General features: G+C 43.8%; 1 protein-coding gene across 1 annotated transcript in view; it reads left to right on the plus strand.

Moving 5' to 3' along the window:
• The window catches only part of COQ7 (coenzyme Q7, hydroxylase), a 31,740-nt gene extending 12,512 nt beyond the window's left edge, over positions 1-19,228 (plus strand). The window contains exons 3-6 of the mRNA XM_040356894.1: positions 2,857-2,971; positions 3,060-3,199; positions 5,273-5,341; positions 18,750-19,228. Of these exons, the coding sequence (XP_040212828.1) occupies positions 2,857-2,971; positions 3,060-3,199; positions 5,273-5,341; positions 18,750-18,827 (402 nt within the window). The 3' untranslated portion in view covers positions 18,828-19,228. The remainder of the gene's footprint in view (positions 1-2,856; positions 2,972-3,059; positions 3,200-5,272; positions 5,342-18,749) is intronic.
• The last annotated feature ends 232 nt before the right edge of the window (positions 19,229-19,460 follow it).

Raw genomic sequence — 19,460 nt, forward strand, 5'->3', positions numbered from 1 at the left:
ATCAAACAAGGTTGGTGAGCCACGCTTTTCAGAGTTTATCTGAGTTTTTGATGTTAAAGCGTTTTTTTCAGCTGAAAAACTCCTCTCAGAACCCACTAGTTTTGAAGTTTTTTTTTTTAATGCCAAAAAACGACCCTAGCCAAAAACTGCTGATAACAGCCTATGTGTGCATGAACACATAGGATAACATGATGGAGAGTTTATTGACTGTAGAAAAAAACAGCCGCTGTAAAAACAACCAATGTGCATTAGGCCTAATACAAAATCCTAAAATAGTTTTGACAACACAGTGCATCATATCCAGAATTGGTGATCCTTTGTGGCCTGATGCGTTTCCTGGACTTAGTCCACTTACTTGGGAGCCATTACCACATTTATATAACCAGATAATCGAAATGAAATAACATCCATCAGTATTACAGTATAGTATAATATGACATTTAACATCCCGCTGAACAAATATAAATGGAAACCCAGAGTGTGCCGATAAGGGTAGAAGGGACCCGGAAGGAGGGAAAAGGTGGGGACCCCCAGCACCTAGACCCCCTATCTAGTACCATTCCACTATACATTTTCTGTATGATGCACTGCTTATAGGGATGTGGCACTGTAGTTTCCCCTAAGCATTTGAAGAAAAAGAAACTAGGGGCAAGTTTTTTTTGGACTTTTCAGGCACTGTGTGCTGGTAAGAATATAGTCGTACAGAGAGAGATTCTCTAAAATTGAATTTATTTGAACATGAAAATACAGTTCATATATTAAAGCGGTGGTTCCCCCTTAAAAACAATTTTTTTTTATTCCACTGCCCCCCCACATTCCATCACGATTAAGGCTATTATTTTTTTTTTCCTGCTGTACATACCTTAGTACAGCATCTTCACCCGTGCATCCGGGTTGCGAGTCCCGCGGGAGTGGGCGTTCCTCACATGATGTTGATTGACGTTTTGCTCAAAAACGAGCTCCCCCCTGTCGCGTAAGCCGCGTCACGGTTGGCGAAAGGAGCCGAACGGCGAGTCGGCGCTATACTGCGCATGCGCATCGCCGTTCGGCTCCTTTCGCCAATCGTGACGCGGCTTACGCGACGGGGGGAGAGCTCGTTTTTGGGCAAAACGTCAATCAACATCATGTGAGGAACGCCCACTCCCGCGGGACTCGCAACCCGGATGCACGGGTGAAGATGCTGTACTAAGGTATGTACAGCAGGAAAAAAAAAATAATAGCCTTAATCGTGATGGAATGTGGGGGGGCAGTGGAATAAAAAAATGTTGTTTTTAAGGGGGAACCACCGCTTTAAAAACTTGACGTTCCAATGGAACTAACTAACAAACTAGCTAGACATTGCAATATGCCTCCAAAATATAACAGAAAGTTGTAAACTAATGATCAAACATGATAATACAGCATTTCAAAGATGAAGTACAAACTATAGAGAGTAGGTTAGATAATTCGAATATCCTGTATAGATGAAGGAGGTTCAGACATGAACTGTCTGAAAGATGGAACTTGCAATGTATTGACTCGACCGGTTTTGCGCATCTTACATCGCTTCTTCCCAGAGTCTCTTAGGTATAGTTTGATATAGGATCAGTAGATTCCAATAATAGGTGTACAGCATAGAAGAAAAAAACTTCTTATAGAGGCTTAGTAACTAGGTCCGGGCTGCTGGACACTAGATAGGTAGAGATGAACCCTTTTGGGCAAACAGATCTTGGGAATATTAGGAAGTTTATGCCAGGATTTAGGCCTTAAAGGGCTTGTGGCTCAGAGGCAATATTGGTTCTAGTGATTCCGATGGCAGCGGGTGTACTCCGTAAGCCTCCTGGGAGACTGGCTGCAGTCTCCCGGGAGGCTTACGGAGGCTTACGGAGTACACCCGCTGCCATCGGAATCACTAGAACCAATATTGCCTCTGGGCCACAAGCCCTTTAAGGCCTAAATCCTGGCATAAACTTCCTAATATTTAGATACTATAATAGGGTTGGGAGCCACGGCGCCCCCCCCCCCCCTCTCCCTGGCAGTGCAACACTCCATTTAAGATCTTTTTGCCCAAAAGGGTTCATCTCTACCTATCTAGTGTCCAGCAGCTCGGACCTAGTTACTAAGCCTCTATAAGAAGTTTTTTTATTCTAAGCTGTACACCTATTATTGGAATCTACTGATCCTATATCAAACTATACCTAAGAGACTCTGGGAAGAAGCGCTGTAAGATGCGCAAAACCGGTCGAGTCAATACATTGCAAGTTCCATCTTTCAGACAGTTCATGTCTGAACCTCCTTCATCTATACAGGATATTCGAATTATCTAACCTACTCTCTATAGTTTGTACTTCATCTTTGAAATGCTGTATTATCATGTTTGATCATTAGTTTACAACTTCCTGTTATATTTTGGAGGCATATTGCAATGTCTAGCTAGTTTGTTAGTTAGTTCCGTTGGAACGTCAAGTTTTTTTAATATATGAACTGTATTTTCATGTTCAAATAAATTCAATTTTAGAGAATCTCTCTCTGTACGACTATATTCTTACCAGCACACAGTGCCTGAAAAGTCCAAAAAAACTTGCCCCTAGTTTCTCTTTCTTTCCGTACTTATTAGGACGTGGCACCTTTTTACATTATTAAGTATCCACTTGCTCACTACATGTGAGGATACTGTCCCCTGCTCCTTATCCCCTAAGCATTTGGTATTACCTATTTTAGTTTACCTTATACAAGGCAAATATCCCTGATGTGGTAATGGATTGATTAAATTAAACATTATTTTACATTTGAAAGTGTCTAAAATATATCTGAAATTATTATCTAAAGTTACCTTAGCTACATCTTCTCTCAGTGTTACCAATGTATATTTTACAGCATATGTGGAACCAGGAGAAAGATCATTTAAAAAAGTTTGATGAACTAATGGTTGCAAACAGGGTCCGGCCTACCATACTGCTGCCGTTCTGGAATGTGGCTGGATTTGTATTAGGTAGGCTACGTCTGCTTTGTGTTTTAATTTCTTATACTTATGTTCTGAATGCATGAGCTCATGGATTGTCACATCTTGTCCCACTCAGGTGCTGGTACGGCTCTGCTGGGAAAGAATGGCGCAATGGCATGTACAGTGGCGGTAGAAGAGACCATATCAGACCACTATAACAGTCAAATCCGAACTCTTATGGAAAGGGATCCTGAAAAGCACAAGGAATTACTGCAGGTGCTTAAATGGAATTCCACCATATAACATGGTTTTTAAAGGGTACAGAAAAATCCAATGAATTTATTGGGTGAATTACACAAAAGACCTGCAGTCTTGAAATCAGTCTAAACGCTATCATTTACCCATAGACCAGTAATACCAATTGTTTGCAGGTGTGCGAGAGATGGCATCACCATTTTAGGTTTTCTGTTATTACACCCCCAAGAAGGAAGGCAGAGGATTTACTGCTTAGCCTGATTTGCCTGCCTGCCAATATAAGGAAAACTTACTGGCAGGACGAATGGGTACATTGAAAACATTTATACCGCAGGAAGAAAAAGACCCTCAAATTGCCAACATCCAAATTGTCATATAGGAAAGAAAGAGAAAATAGAATCCTAATTTCTCAAAAACTTGGCAGACTTTCTAGGCACAACATGAGACAATATTTTTTAAATTACAATGTCAATCTTTATTCCAAAATTATAAAAAAATGGTTGAATAAAATCATTCTAGCACCATCTACATTCACTAGGTCAACCAAAACCCAATCCTAAGCATGGAGATACAGATCTAGCCAAGCAGTATATATGATCAATGGAAGTAATATATGTGTTGTTGGCGTGGATATCGGAAATCAAGTCCACAGTTCCTCTATACTTGTTAGTCAACGCGTTTTTCCCCACTTTTCCCAAACTAAGACCAACCAGACATAGAGATTAAAAAGTAAAGCCCCAAACACACTATCGGTTTTCCTGCAGGTTTTTCTCTTCTGGTTTACCAAAACCATGTAGTGCAAGGGCCTGCCTGATTGCATACAAATTGAAACTCTTAAGGTTTGACCTCATATTAGATGGTTTTGGTAAACCTGAAGAAAAAAACCTGCAGGAAAACTTGAAAAGGCGATAGATGGAAACAAAAACAGGAGGCACTAGAGCAGTGGTTCTCAACCTAGGGGTCGGGACCCCCTCAGGGGTCAAATGATGATTTGCCAGGGGTCACCAAATCCTGGGCTTTTCCTGAAGCCTGCACTATTCTCCCAGGAAGGGAAATGATAAGAGGGGGGAAGAACAAAGAAAAAGGGAGAGAAAGTAAAAAAAAGAGAGCAAGAAAGACCGTTAGAGGGAGGGATGGGGGAAAAAACAAGGAATTCGGAAAGAGAGAGATGAAAGGGAAAGAAAGGAGAACAAAGAGAAAGGAGTGTTACATCCTAAAATGTACTATAAGGGGTTTTAATACTGTAGGAGTGGAAGGGACTCAGGGAGCACTAAATGTCCGCGGGTTAGGGCCACAAATTACTTGTCTTGCCTTGGGTGCTTTCAACCCACGCTATGAAAATAATTTTACTGTTAGGGGTCCCCACAACTTGGGAAATTTTATCAAGGGGTCCCAAGATATATCATAGGAGGGAATCAATATCAGAACACAGAGATGTCCAGAATCAAGATACACTCCAAAATTTGGAGTATCACCTTGACGCAACATAAAAAAAAACATCACGGATATCTCCTACATGTAAGCTCCAGGCGAAAGCCTACAGTGCACTAATGGGAAAGGTGGGCCTCAAAACAAACAATCTGCTAGCAGCTTTGTTTGGTCTCTTGTTTTGTTGTTGTTGTTGTGTGGAAGGTTTGGATATCCTGATAGTTTTGCAACTATTTGGGACCTCTTTAGAGAGATTTACCCTCACTTCCTGTCCAGCTGACAATGGTATCACCTGACAGGAAGTCATAAATGGTTGCCGTTGGAGCGTTCCCCTCGCTTCCAGTCTGGTAAAATTGTGTCAGCAGGGCAGGAACTAAGGGGAAATTGTAACATTGTAACAAAGACCCAGATAGCATTAAACGCCGGACAGGGCTTCTATCCCTTTCTCTCTCTATCCATAACTAAAAACATTTTCCCCTGGAAATACACTTTAAGATGAAAACCTATGTCTAATGCTAGGCTCACTGCTCTGCACCTCTATTGTAGGAAGGATCATGACTGCTCTTGCATGGCTATGGACAGCCAATCTATGAAATTAGTATAGGTTGCTATAGCATCCATGTTTGATCCCTACATGTAAAGTGGTCTTTCTTTCTTTTACACCAGACAATAAAGAAGTTTCGGGATGAAGAAATGGAACATCATGATACCGGACTGGAACATGACGCAGAACTGGTATGAGTCTAACTGTAACGGGAAGAAGAGCCTCTTTTACATTTTCTGCAAACCAGTTCAGTTCCTGTAAAGCTGAACTCCAAGAATTATTTGTATTGCATACTTGCATCGATCAAGCTTGGCACAATCGGAGTATGCAGATTTCATACCGGAAGGCCCCTGGGTAGGGTTTAGAAATCACTGTAGAATCCAGCGCTACTATAGTAAAGGCTGCAATCTTCTGGATCCTGCTTAGGTTCTGTGCGAGCGGCTTCCCCTCTGCACACTAACCAAACAAAGGGGGGTCACTTGCTTGGCACTGCTTTTATTTTTTGAACCCTTGTATGTTCAATGAAAACAAGGCCTTCTCTGATTGGATGAGATGGAGATTATGATGTCATGGCCCCTCCTCTCCACCTCTTTCAATCAAAGAAAGCTTTGTATTTATGGGAAAAAAAATACAAGGTGTTTCATGAATGGCAGTGGTTCTGCACCAATGAGCTGCTACCGATGATCGGTGTTTTTTGACAATGGAGTCCCGCTGTCAGAATACAATGGCACATCATAGAGTTTTTTCTCTATTCACCTCGCTTGTGTGGATGGGAGAATCTGAAAAAACAAGTCATCTATGACAAGGTATTACCTAGGTTTGCGGAGGTATTTAGTGAACACAAAGTAATTTTTTGCCTATTGAGGAATATAATTTTAAGGAAAGTTAGTGTGCCTGGAGTTCAGCTCTAGGAATCTTGTTGTTTTGGAAGAAGCGATAAACCTCTGCTTTTATATTTGATGGGGATAAGTAGATGCTAATTAAAATGCTTAAATAAGTAATGAGTTCTTAATTATCTCAGGTAAGCAGAAATGAAGCTCTGCAGCTTCTAAAGGTTAATAAAACCGCGAAATATTCCTCCCCGTAGAATTCAGATTCTTTCTAGCTGCAAACTGTTGTGGCATGAGTTTGTTTTCTTAAAGCAGTAATAAACTGGAAATGTAATGTATTGTAGCTTATCAATTATTAGATTTGTTGGCTGCTTTTTTGGGGAGGCTTTTTTTTAGGGGACTAAACCCCCCCCCCCCTGAGTTTTCACCTGACCAGGTTGGTCAGTAACACATCTGTATCAGAATGCCCCCATTTTGGATGAAGGAGCAATAGAGACGCATTTGGACAGCAGCATTGTCAGTCTGGGGGGAGTGTTATGCCTTGTACACACGATCGGAAAAAAGTCAGGCGGAATTTCTTTATCGTACATCACGGGACACAGAGCGGCATATTCATTACTATATGGGTTATATGGAGTACCTTCAGGTGTTGACACTGGCAATCTCAAACAGGAAATGCCCCTCCCTATATAACCCCCTCCCATAGGAGGAGTACCTCAGTTTTTACGCCAGTGTCTTAGGTGTTAGTCATGGTTTAGCTTGCCTCCGCATCCTTGGGATTAGGTGAGCTACCGGTTCTGTCCAAAAAAGCCTCAGCGCTAAAGTGGTCAGTAACCGGACCCCAAACCCTTGGGGTATAGCCCTGGGCCCAGAACTTAGAAACCTTTGGGTGCCTAATGTTTTCTGTTGCCAGGGTGCTATATGGGCCCAGGACAGTGGATCCTTCATAGGAACCCAGGGCCTGAAGGTCTAGACATCCCCACGGAGATGGGGGAAGATTGGGCCTCTTGCTTGGCAAAGTCCTGCGGCATGGAGCAGGTAAGTGAGGGGAGAGGGAAGGGGCGGCCCTTCCTTGTTTGTTCCATTCAATACTTTGGAACTGGGGAAGAAAAACCAGAGCGGCAGCACGGGGCGCCGAGGACACACAGTGGCCAGAAAGGATTTTGCAGTCTTCAGAAGACTGTTTTTTCAAGCCTAGAAATAGGCTGTTTCTTTTCCATCTCATAGTTTTTCTTTGCAATACTACTCAGGGGGACAGAATGTTTTTTCTTTCCTGGATTTGAAACAAAAACGAAAAAAAAAAAAAAAGAAAAGAAAAGTCATCTAGGGGAGAGGAAGCATTTTTTTATCCCCCAAACAGGTGTTTGGACAATTAACTTTTATAGTTCCAAATACCAATAGGTAGCAGGTGTACCTCGGTATTGTACCATGGCATCCGGGTCAGAGGGTACAAGAGGTGGGGATTCCCCCAGAGAGTCTGAGGTCTCGGACAAAGTTATGCCGCTGCTTTCCCCACAGGGAGCCTTGGGGCCATCGGGATCTGGGGCTGGAGCTGGCGCGGGTCAGTCCAACCCTAAGATGGTCACGGACAAGGTATTACTCACCTCTTTAAGAGAGATGGAGAAAAGAATGGGAAAAATGATAGCCACAGCTATGCGGGGCAGTAAACGGATTAGATCTCCGTCGTCCGAGCGCGGACCCTCAGAAGAGGAGGTCCTTTCCTCAGGGGAATTGGACGATCTCTTGGACAAGGACCAAGTAGGTTCAGGGATCGAAGATCCGGATACAGAGGAGTCTGGAGCAGTCTCCCAAGGGGAGAGCTGGTGGATTCAAGCCTTAACGGACTTGGTCCATAATGCATTCAACTTGCCAGTACCAGATCTCCAGGTGTCTACGGTTTCAGCTTTGGGCTCACTGAGGGCGCCTCAAAGCAATGCAGTATTTCCGATCCACCCTCTACTAGAGGGAGTTTTGTTCCAAGATTGGAACAAGCCAGATAAAATCTTCTTACCACCTAAAAAGATTCTCTGCCCTATATCCTATGGAAGATAAATTTTCCAAGAAATGGGCTACTCCTGCAGTGGACGCAGCCATCTCATGTATTAACAAATCATTAACATGCCCTGTAGAAAACATACAGGTATTCAAGGATCCAGTTGATAAACGCTTGGAAGCACTACTTAAGAACTCCTTCACTACTGCAGGGGCAGTAGTACAGCCAGCCGTGGCTGCGATTGGGGTTGCTCAAGCATTATCGGATCAAGTTAAGCAGATGCTTAAACTTATTCCTGCCCAGCAGGCAGAAGAATTTTCGGATGTCCCTAGGGCCATATGTTTTACAGTAGACGCAATTAAGGATTCTATCCAGCAAGCGTCACGTTTATCGTTATCCCTTATCCATATGAGAAGACTCTTATGGTTAAAAAGCTGGGAGGCCGAGCCCCCATGCAAGAAGCTCCTGGTAGGGTTCCCCTTCCATGGAGGACGACTCTTCGGAGAAGACCTAGATAAATACATTCAAACCATTTCAAATGGCAAAAGTACTCTCTTGCCAACTAAGAGGAAGTTTCAGGGGCCTGCGTTTAAACGACAGTACTCCCCTGGGCAGGGGCCCTCTAATGCCAAACAGTATCGACGGCCTCCTGCGAAAGCAAACTTCGGCTTCAACAGCAAATCACAAGGACAGGCTGCTAGAGGCAGAAAGCAGTGGGTTCGCAAACCAGCTAAACCAGCCCCCAAGCCGACCTTATGAAGGGACGCCCCCACCCACGAAGGTGGGGGGAAGGCTGCGACTCTTTTCAGAGGTTTGGGAAGCCAGCATTCCCGACGAGTGGGTACGGTCTTCCGTGGCCACGGGCTACAAATTAGATTTCCTAAGGTTTCCTCCTCTTCATTTCCAGGAGTCGAGGATTCCAAACGATCCGGAGAAAGGAGCCGCATTAATGTCGGCATTAAATCATCTACTTTCCCAGGAAGTAATAGTAGAGGTACCAGTCCTGGAACAGGGGCTAGGTTTCTACTCCAACCTATTCATCATCCCGAAGTCCAATGGAGATGTCAGGCCAATTTTGGACCTAAAGATGGTAAATACATACCTAAAGATCCGCTCATTTCGGATGGAATCCGTGCGGTCAGCAGCTACCACACTCCAAAAGGACGACTTCATGGCGTCCATAGACATAAAGGATGCCTACCTTCATCTTCCAATTTATCAGCCACATCAAAAATATCTACGCTTCATGGTGGCTTCGCGTCACTTCCAATTCGTGGCGCTTCCCTTCGGGTTGGCTACGGCCCCCCGGGTGTTCACGAAGGTCCTAGCTCCAATCCTAGCCAAACTAAGGATCCAAGGGGTCACGATCCTAGCATACCTGGACGACCTCCTAGTCATAGATCACTCGTCTCCCGGCTTGGAGCGAGCAGTGGCCCTCACGGTCCAATACCTCGAGAAGTTCGGCTGGGTCCTAAATCGAGAAAAGTCAGCTTTCCTGCCCACAAGGCAGTTGGAATATCTCGGCATGAGATTAGACACAGAACAACAAAGAGGAATTAAGCCATCAAGGAATTAATCCTACTGGTTCTAAGCAAGAAGGAACCGACTATTCGCCTATGTATGAGGTTACTAGGCAAGATGGTGGCCACATTCGAGGTGGTACCATACGCCCAGAGCCACACTCGCATCCTGCAGGCAGCCATCCTGTCAGCATGGAGCAGAAGGCCACAGGCCTTGGATATCCCGTTGCCGCTCTCATCAAGAGTCCGACAAAATCTGTGTTGGTGGTTAGACCCTCAGAATCTACTGAAGGGGAAGTCTTTCAGCCCAGTGGCTTGGAAGATAGTGACCACAGACGCCAGCCTGACGGGCTGGGGAGCAATTTTGGATGGTTGCACTCGCCAAGGTACTTGGGCAACGCCAGAGAAGCAGTTGCCCATCAACATCTTGGAGCTCAGAGCTGCTCGACTAGCCCTCAGGGCTTGGACGTCAAAATTGCAGGGGTTCCCGGTGAGAATTCAATCAGACAATGCCACGGCCGTGGCATACATAAATCACCAAGGGGGAACCAGGAGTCAAGCCGCTCAGAGAGAGGTGAGCTTGATTCTCCTATGGGCAGAGGCTCATGTGCCCTGCATATCGGCAATATTCATTCCAGGAGTGGACAACTTTCAGGCGGACTTCTTAAGCCGCCAGACTCTTTTGCCGGGGGAATGGTCTCTGCATCCACAAATCTTTCAAGCACTCTGCCAAAGATGGGGAGTGCCGGACGTGGATATCATGGCATCGAGACTCAACAAGAAGCTAGACAGGTTCATGTCCCGCTCAAGGGATCCGATGGCCTGCGGAACCGATGCGTTGGTTTGCCCTTGGCATCGGTTCAAACTTCTTTATGCGTTTCCCCCGCTCCAGTTACTACCCCGCCTGCTGCGCAGGATCCGGGTGGAGCACATACCAGTCATCCTGGTAGCTCCAGCATGGCCCAGAAGGGCATGGTACTCACTAATCTTAAGGATGGTAGTGGGAGACCCTTGGACTCTTCCTCTACGGCCAGACCTGCTATCGCAAGGTCCGATCCTCCACCCTGCCTTACGGCATCTAAATTTGACGGCCTGGAAGCTGAATCCCTGATTCTCAGGGGTAGAGGTCTGTCTCAGAAAGTAATCTCTACCCTAATCAGAGCCAGGAAACCGGTCTCTAGGGTGATTTATTACAGGGTCTGGAAGGCCTATGTAGGCTGGTGTGAGTCCAAGCGATGGCTTTCTCGCAAATTTACCATCGATAGAGTATTAAGTTTTCTCCAGCTAGGAGTGGATAAAGGATTGGCATTAAGCACAATCAAAGGACAGATTTCTGCTCTGTCAGTGTGGTTTCAGCGGCCGCTGGCCACCCACTCGCTGGTTAAGACCTTCCTTCAAGGGGTCTTACGTATTAAACCTCCAGTTAAATCCCCGCTTTGCCCATGGGATTTAAACCTTGTTCTGTCAAGTTTACAGAAACAACCGTTTGAGCCGTTGGCTGAAATTCCTTTGGTTTTACTGACAAGAAAGTTAGTATTTTTGGTCGCCATAGTTTCCGCAAGAAGAGTATCGGAACTGGCGGCCTTATCCTGTAAGGAACCATATCTTATTTTTCATAAGGACAAGGTCGTTCTCCGCCCTCATCCTTCCTTCCTACCGAAGGTTATATCCAGTTTTCATTTGAACCAGGATTTGGTATTACCATCCTTCTTCCCTAAACCTACTTCCAGAAAGGAAGGGTTGCTGCATACCTTGGATATCGTCAGGGCCATGAAGGCCTATCTTAAAGCTACAAAGAAGATCCGGAAAACAGATGTGCTGTTCATATTACCGGATGGGCCCAAGAAGGGGCAGGCAGCTGCAAAGTCCACCATTTCTAGGTGGATTAAGCAATTAATCACTCAGGCCTACGGCTTGAAAGGGTTGCCTCCTCCAGTATCATTAAAGGCTCATTCTACTAGGGCCATGGGCGCCTCCTGGGCAGCACACCACCAGATCTCTATGGCTCAAGTTTGCAAGGCGGCAACCTGGTCTTCTGTCCACACGTTTACAAAATTCTACCAGTTGGACGTAAGAAGGAAGTCTGATACAGCCTTTGGGCAGGCAGTGCTGCAGGCTGCAGTTTGAGACCCTCGGATTCCGGGGGCTCCTCTTTTTTGAGTTAAATTTAAAATTTAAGATTATTTTTCTCAACTAAGTTGGATTTATTATGATTTGAGTATATCTCTAAATTAAATCCTTTTGTCTTGGAGATGTTCTCCCTCCCCTCATTGTGAGCATTGCTTTGGGACATCCCATATAGTAATGAATATGCCGCTCTGTGTCCCGTGATGTACGATAAAGAAAAAGGGATTTTTAATACAGCTTACCTGTAAAATCCTTTTCTTGGAGTACATCACGGGACACAGAGCTCCCACCCCTCTTTTTGGGGACCATTTTGGGAGGCATACTGCTTGCTACAAAACTGAGGTACTCCTCCTATGGGAGGGGGTTATATAGGGAGGGGCATTTCCTGTTTGAGATTGCCAGTGTCAACACCTGAAGGTACTCCATATAACCCATATAGTAATGAATATGCCGCTCTGTGTCCCGTGATGTACTCCAAGAAAAGGATTTTACAGGTAAGCTGTATTAAAAATCCCTTTTTTTTCATCAGATATTCCGACTGTGTGTGGGCCCCATTGGACTTTTTTCCATCGGAGTTTAGAAATAGATCGTCTGTGTGGAACTCCAACTGAGAAAAAAACATGCATGCTCAGAATCAAGTCGACGCATGCTCGGAAGCATTGAACATCATTTTCTCGGCTCGTTGTAGTGTTTTTTACGTCACCGCGTTTTGGACGGTTGGAATTTGGTCTGACAGTGTGTATGCAAGACAGCTTGAACAGAATTTCATCAGATTTTATCCCATTGGAAATTTCAATCGTGTGTACGGGGCGTTAAATGTACTAGCAGATTTAAAGGCACTAAACAAATTGAAGCCAATCTCCAGCTCACACTTTTTAACCACTTCAGCCCCGAGATTTGTTGTTTACAAGTTAAAATTATTTTTTGTTTGCTCGAAAATTACTTAGAACCCCCAAACATTATATATATTTTTATCTAACACCCTAGAAAATAAAATGGCGGTCATTGCAATACTTTCTGTCATGCTGTATTTGCGCAGTGGTCTTACAAGCACACTTTTTGGGAAAAAATACACTTTTTTAATAAAAAAAATTAAGATAACAGTAAAGTTAGCCCAATTTTTTTTTTATATTGTGAATATTACACCAAGTAAATTGATACCCAACATGTCACGCTTCAAAATTGCGCCTGCTCGTGGAATGGCGACAAACTTTTACCCTTATATATCTCCATAGACGATGTTTAGAGATGTCTACAGGTTACCAGTTTTAAGTTACATAGGAGGTCTAGAGCTAGAGTTATTGCTCTCACTCTAACGATTGTGGTGATACCTCAAATGTGTGGTTTGAACACCGTTTTCATATGCGGACGCTACCCACGTATGCGGTCGCTTCTGCGTGTGAACTCGTTGGGATGGGGTGCTTAAAAAAATATATATTTTTTTTAACACTGTCTTTTAAAAAAAAAAAAATTGGGTCACTTTTATTCCTATTACAAGGAATGTAAACATCCCTTGTAATAGAAAAAAGGACAGGACCCCTTAAATATGAGATCTGGGGTCAAAAAGGCCTCAGATCTCATATTTACGCTAAAATGCAATTAAAGAAAGGTCACTTAAAAAAAAAAAAATTCTCCTTTAAGAGCTATGGGCGGAAGTTTGACTTCCGCCCTCCCATGCTATGGAGCCGAGCAGGGGCCATCTTTCCCTCAGTCGGCAGCCAGGCATCCACGGGAGAGGACGCGATAGTCTCCGCCGCTACCCCATCAATATGCACTGACACAGTATAAATGACACTGGCAGGGATGGGGTTAACATTAGGGGCGATCAAGGGGTTAAGGCCCTGTACACGCGATCGGTTTGTCTGATGAAAACAGACCGATGGACCGTTTTCATCGGACAAACCGATCATGTGCGGGCCCCATTGGTTTGTTTTCCATCGGTGGAAAAAAAATAGAACATGTTTAAAAAAAAAACGATCGTCTGTGTGGAAGTCCATCGGTCAAAAATCCACGCATGCTCAGAATCAAGTCGACGCATGCTCGGAAGCATTGAACTTCATTTTTCTCAGCACGTCGTAGTGTCTTGCGTCACCGCGTTGGACACGGTCGGATTTTTGACTGATGGTGTGTAGGCAAGACTGAAGAAAGTCAGCTTCATCGGATATCCGACGAAAATTCCATCAGATATTCGATCGCGTGTACAGGGCTTTAACAGTGTTCCCTTTATTTTGTTTCTAACTGTGGGGGGGGGGGGGTTAGCTAACTGCATGGACACTCTGATCCGTGTTCCTGATTAGCAGGAAAACTAGATCAGTGTGTCCATGCCTGACAGCACGGCGGTCTGCTTGTTTACATCGGCAGACTGCCGTTCTGTCTCTGCGGAGAGCGATCTTGGGTGGCCGGTGGACTTCGCGTCCACCGGGCCCGCTGATTGGCTCCTCCTGTGGCCAATCAGCGTGCGAACGCGGCTACGGTGGCATGCGCGCCCGCCAGTGGCTATTGACAAAATCATGTACAGGTACGGGATTTTGCACAATCGAGTCTCCTTGCCACAATATATGTACGGCAGGCGGTTGGGAAGTGGTTAAATAAGCTTCCCCCCCTTCAGTCCATCATGAACGCTGCTGTCAGGCTCATCCACCTTACAAACCGCTCAGCTTCTGCTACCCCTAGCTACTCCATCAGCACATCCCACACAGTGATTACCCCTTGTATCCCTTGACATCTCCACCATTAGAATACACTGATCAGTGCTGCAAGTTATAGTAGGCAGCACTAATCGAGACAACATTTTCCAATAGATTGACAGTACTCATACAAGGATCGAACGATTACCAAATTTTCGGTCCACCTGGGGGCAGCTTTAGGGCTTGTTTATACTTTTATGAAGACCTGTGTTTTTCTGTATCTGAAGAACACAATAATCCACAGAAGTGTGAAAAAGCCCTAAAAGGATTTATTTTTTATTTTTTTATTTCTAGCCAAAAGCTACAATTTCTTGAACCCTTTCCCAATGAGTATGACATACTATATATGGTCTCCCAGAAGTGGGTCTTCTTCCATAGGACTGCATATGTGCACTGCTGTGTTAGTGCTGGGAGCAACGCTGCACAACATGCATCCAGCACAAGAGACTAAACTGTTAGTGACTGCTCCTGGTCTCGTACTAATGATTGGGAATCGGAAGGCCTGGTTCCTGATCACCTGATCACTGTGATTGACTCTCTGGGCTCTTTCACACTGGCAGGCTCTGCCCATGGATCAGCCTGCTCAGCAGGATATCTCTCGGCTGATCCCCACTGAGCAGGCAGATGACAGGTCTGTGTCTGCTCAGCTTATGCAGAGCGGACACAGACACGGCTCACATTTCTTCATGGGCAGTAAGATGTAAAGGGACCACCAGATTGATAGGAAACAGATCCCCCATTTGTCTGTTTTTATCGGAAGTTGGCAGATGTAACACATTTGCCGCTCCATAGAGGGCAATAAATGATCCGATCTGTGCGCCCGTGTGAAAGGGGCCATCCAGTGATCAGTCACTGCACAGCCTATCCCTGTGTTTTCTCATCTTAAATGGAGAAAAATATAGTGTATACACACAGAGATACATTGTATCATTTCTCCTTGCTAGAGGAGAAATTTGTAAACAAAAGTGTGTGTAAAAAATAAAAAAGTTATCTAGATCAGGGTTTGAACTAGGTTAGGATCAGGGTATTTTAGGTAGGATTAAAAATAAAAAATGTTTTATTTAGTATCAGTGTAGATGTGTTTTTAAATTAAAAAGCTAAATGTGGGCTATCATTTCTGGGCCCTCTTATGGATACAAATAACATACACATGTGGTATCGTCTGGAGCAGGGAATTTATTTTGAGGCGTTCTTTAATGGTAGGTTATAGTAACAGCAAGCAATATATACATCTAAATATTAAATATATATATTTTTTACTATTCTGTGGCAGTTTTTCTTTGATAATAATTTTTTTTATTTTTATTCAGGAGATATGTTACTATTTAATTTTAAATGAAAGCCCAATTTATCCTGAAAAACAAAGTATAATCCCTCTGAATAGACTAAGGGGCAGATCCACAGAGAGAGTACGCCGGCGTATCTACTGATACTGATTCAAATTTCCCGCGTCGTATCGTTGTTTTGAATCCTCAAAACAAGATACGACGGCATCTGGGTTAGATCCGACAGGCGTATGTCTTCGTACGCCTTCGGATCTAAGATGCAATTCTTCGGCGTCCGCTGGGTGGCGTTCCTGTCATTTTCCGCATTGAGTATGCAAATTAGCTATTTCCGACGATCCACGAACGTACGAGCGGCCGTCGCATTTTTTTTACGTCGGCTTTTTTCGGCGTATAGTTAAAGCTGCTATTTCGTGGTGGAATCAATGTTAAGTATGGCCGTCGTTCCCGCGTATAATTATAAAAAAAATATTTTGTTTGTGTAAGTCGTCCGTGAATCGGGCTGGACGTAATTTACGTCCACGTCACAAAAAATTACGTCCTTGCGACGTCATTTAGCGCAATGCACGGCGGGAAATTTAGGAACGGAGCATGCGCAGTTCGTTCAGTGCGGGGACACGCTTAATTTAAATGAAACACGCCCCCTACTCCTGTAGACTGGACATTCTTTGAAAAAGTTAAGCAAGTGCTCCAGTAAGGCTTCATTCACATGGGGGATGGGGCGTGGATAGTTTGCTCCGCAGCAGCACTCTGCTATGTCTGCATACAAAGTGGCCGATTAGCTACCCGGCCGAGGTGAGCGGTTGCATGTGAACAGAGGCGTCGCCGGCCATTCATTTGTACCAAGCTGCTGGGGCTTCAGCTATGCAACCATGTGGATGTAACCTTAAAGTATTGACCTTTTCAGATTTTTTTTAAGGTGAACATACACCATACAGTACAGCCATACATCCTCCTTACCCAAAAGCTCCACCCCCCAGCCAGTCCCCGTTGCCTGCAGGGATGCTGATCTATCAGTGCCCACACAGTGATCCTGGGATCTGAAATTCCTGCTCTTCTCTGTGCAGCACTTCCAGGACAGACCAGAGCATATCTGATTGGTCAGCGCCTGCACAGTGAATCGCTCTGGTCTGTCCCAAAAGCGCTGCATAGCAAAGAGGTTGAAGAATGACGTTTTCATGTCCCTGGACCGTTGGACTGGCTGCATGGACACTGACAGCTCAGCATCCCTTGAGGTAAATAGGTAAGTACAGCTGGGACGGGGGTGGGGATGGTGTACAGTGTTGGTTCATCTTTACATTTCTTTTCTAAAAAGATGAACTAAAACTAATGCCTTGTACGCATGATCGGAATTTCCGTCGGAATAAACCCTGGCGAAATTCCGCTCAAGCTTTCTGGCATACACACTGTCACACTAAATTCCGACCGTCAAGAACACAGTGATTTAAAACACTACGACGAGCCGAGAAAATGCTTCCGAGCATGCGTCAAATTGTTTCCGAGCATGCATGTTTTTTTTTTTCGTCAAAAAAGCATACAGACGATTAGAGCTGCACGATTCTGGTCAAAATGAGAATCACGGTTCTTTTGCTTAGACTAAAGATCATGATTCTCTCACGATTCTCAAAAACTGAATGCCAGAACCCCCCCCAAATAAATAAATAAACCTGTGATTTATCTGAAAATATGAATATATAAAAAACAGACCAGTGATATGTCTATAATGTTAAAGACCATATAACTCCTATGAAAAAAGCAGAATCAAACTTTGATTCTGCTTTTTTCATAGGAGTTATATGGTCTTTAACATTATAGACATATCACTGGTCTCTTTTTTTATACATCAGAAGCAGTACCGCCAGCAACCATTGGGTGGCGCATGGATACACACAGTTGTACAGAACTGTGATAAAGATTAATACATCCGAAGCAGTACCGCCAGCAACCATTATGCCGCGTACACACCATCACTTTATGTGATGAAAAAAAATGACGTTTTTAAAAACGTCACTTTAATTGACTGTGTGTGGGGGAAAACGTCGTTTTATGTCTTGTAAAAAACGACCAAAAAAAATTTAAGCATGCTTCAATTTTATGTGTCGTTTTTCAAAAGTGCACTTTTTACTTCACAGAAATTGACCGTGTGTATCAAAAAACGTTGTTTTCTAAGACGTTTTTTCATCCACGCATGCCCAGAAGCTACTTATGAAGCAAGCTTCAATGGTAAAACGTGGTGGAACGTAACCTCACTTTGCAAGATTATTGTGAGAAAACGATGGTGTGTAGGCAACTTCGTCTTTGAAAATTGAAGTTTCAAAAACGTCATTTTTTACTTCACAGAAAGTGTCGTTTTTTTTCATCACATAAAGTGATGGTGTGTACGCGGCATTACAGTTGTACAGATCTGCAAGAGAAGCCCAGGCATCCATCCAGCGGCGCAGGCTGCTGACGTCGGTTCCGATATCGGCGCCATTTGCGTTCCATGCTGGTTACGTGGAACTGGCCGTGAAACAGAAGAATCGTGGGTCATCCCGCGGGGAGAATCGAGATCGCGATTCTCTCCGCGATTAATCGTGCAGCTGTACAGACGATCAGAATTTCCGATCAAATTTTTTTCCATTGGCGAAAAAGAGAACATGTTCTCTTTCTAACTCCGTCGGAATTTCCGATGAAAAAAGTCAGATGGGGCATACACATGGTCGGAATATCCGATGAAAAAATTCCGTCTGACTTTTTGCATAGGCCATTGTTTAAATCAGTTCTGGAAACAAAACAAGTTATATATGGTATACCACTGTTTGCTTTTTGTTGTGCTGCTTTTGAATTTTTTTAACTGTTTACAAGAAAATGAACAAAATAAATGTTTTCGTTTTCTATGAAAAAACTATCCCATCAAAATAAAAAGTTGCGTGGATTGTGGGTGATCAGACCTGCAATAGCCCCCCAGAACTGATAATTAGGCTCATTTTATCCTCAGGCACCTGCTATATGACATGCTTTGATGCCAGATGAACTAAATTTACCTCTACATTAAGAGATCATAGGTCATTGTAAAAATAGCTTGACAATCTTGTGTCTCCAAACTTCAAAGGAATAGATAAAGGACATCAACTGTCTGCCGAAGTGCCTCTGACAATGTAATGCCTCTTTTCCCTGCAGGCTCCAGCTTATTCGGTGCTGAAGACTGTTATACAAGCCGGATGCCGAGCAGCTGTCTATTTATCTGAACGTGTCTAAGAAAAGGAGTTTCGGAGAGAATTTAAGCATATTCCTTTCTTCTGCAATGAAGCTGTTTTTACACAATGCATTATTGTGGTTAGGCAGCTGCCTTATGCTTTAGCAAGTAATGCTTTTTGCAGTTTTATAAGTGGCCACTAGGTGGCAGTGTATGTAATTTAAGCTGAAAGCTTACATAAAAATATATTTACAGAACCAAGTGAAGTTTTTATTTGGCCTAAATGTGAACATTTCTTATTGCGTTCTTCACTGGACACTTTAAATGTCACTACAACCAAACAATATACTGTAGGTAATAAAAACTGCTCATTCTATTATTCTCCTATCTTGTATTGCTGAAATTGTCAGAAGGGTAGAACTATGAATTGGTCAATAAATTGTAATTATTTTTCTACATTGAATTTGACTTTTTTAAAGTTATTTGTTTAATGTATATCATTTGGAAGACCAATAGCCCAGCTCTAGGCAGCATTGGTTGCAAAATCAACATCCTGTTGGGCATAGCACCCCATAGTCTTCCCAATCCACTATAAGGTTGCACCTCAACCCAGAAGACTGAGCACATTTTGTGATGCAGGGTTATATGGGCTTCAGCATTGCTAATGATTTTTGGAAAAAAATACAACAGGTGTG

This window comes from Rana temporaria, chromosome 6 (genome assembly GCF_905171775.1).
Source record: "Rana temporaria chromosome 6, aRanTem1.1, whole genome shotgun sequence".
Classification (NCBI taxonomy): Eukaryota; Metazoa; Chordata; class Amphibia; order Anura; family Ranidae; genus Rana; species Rana temporaria.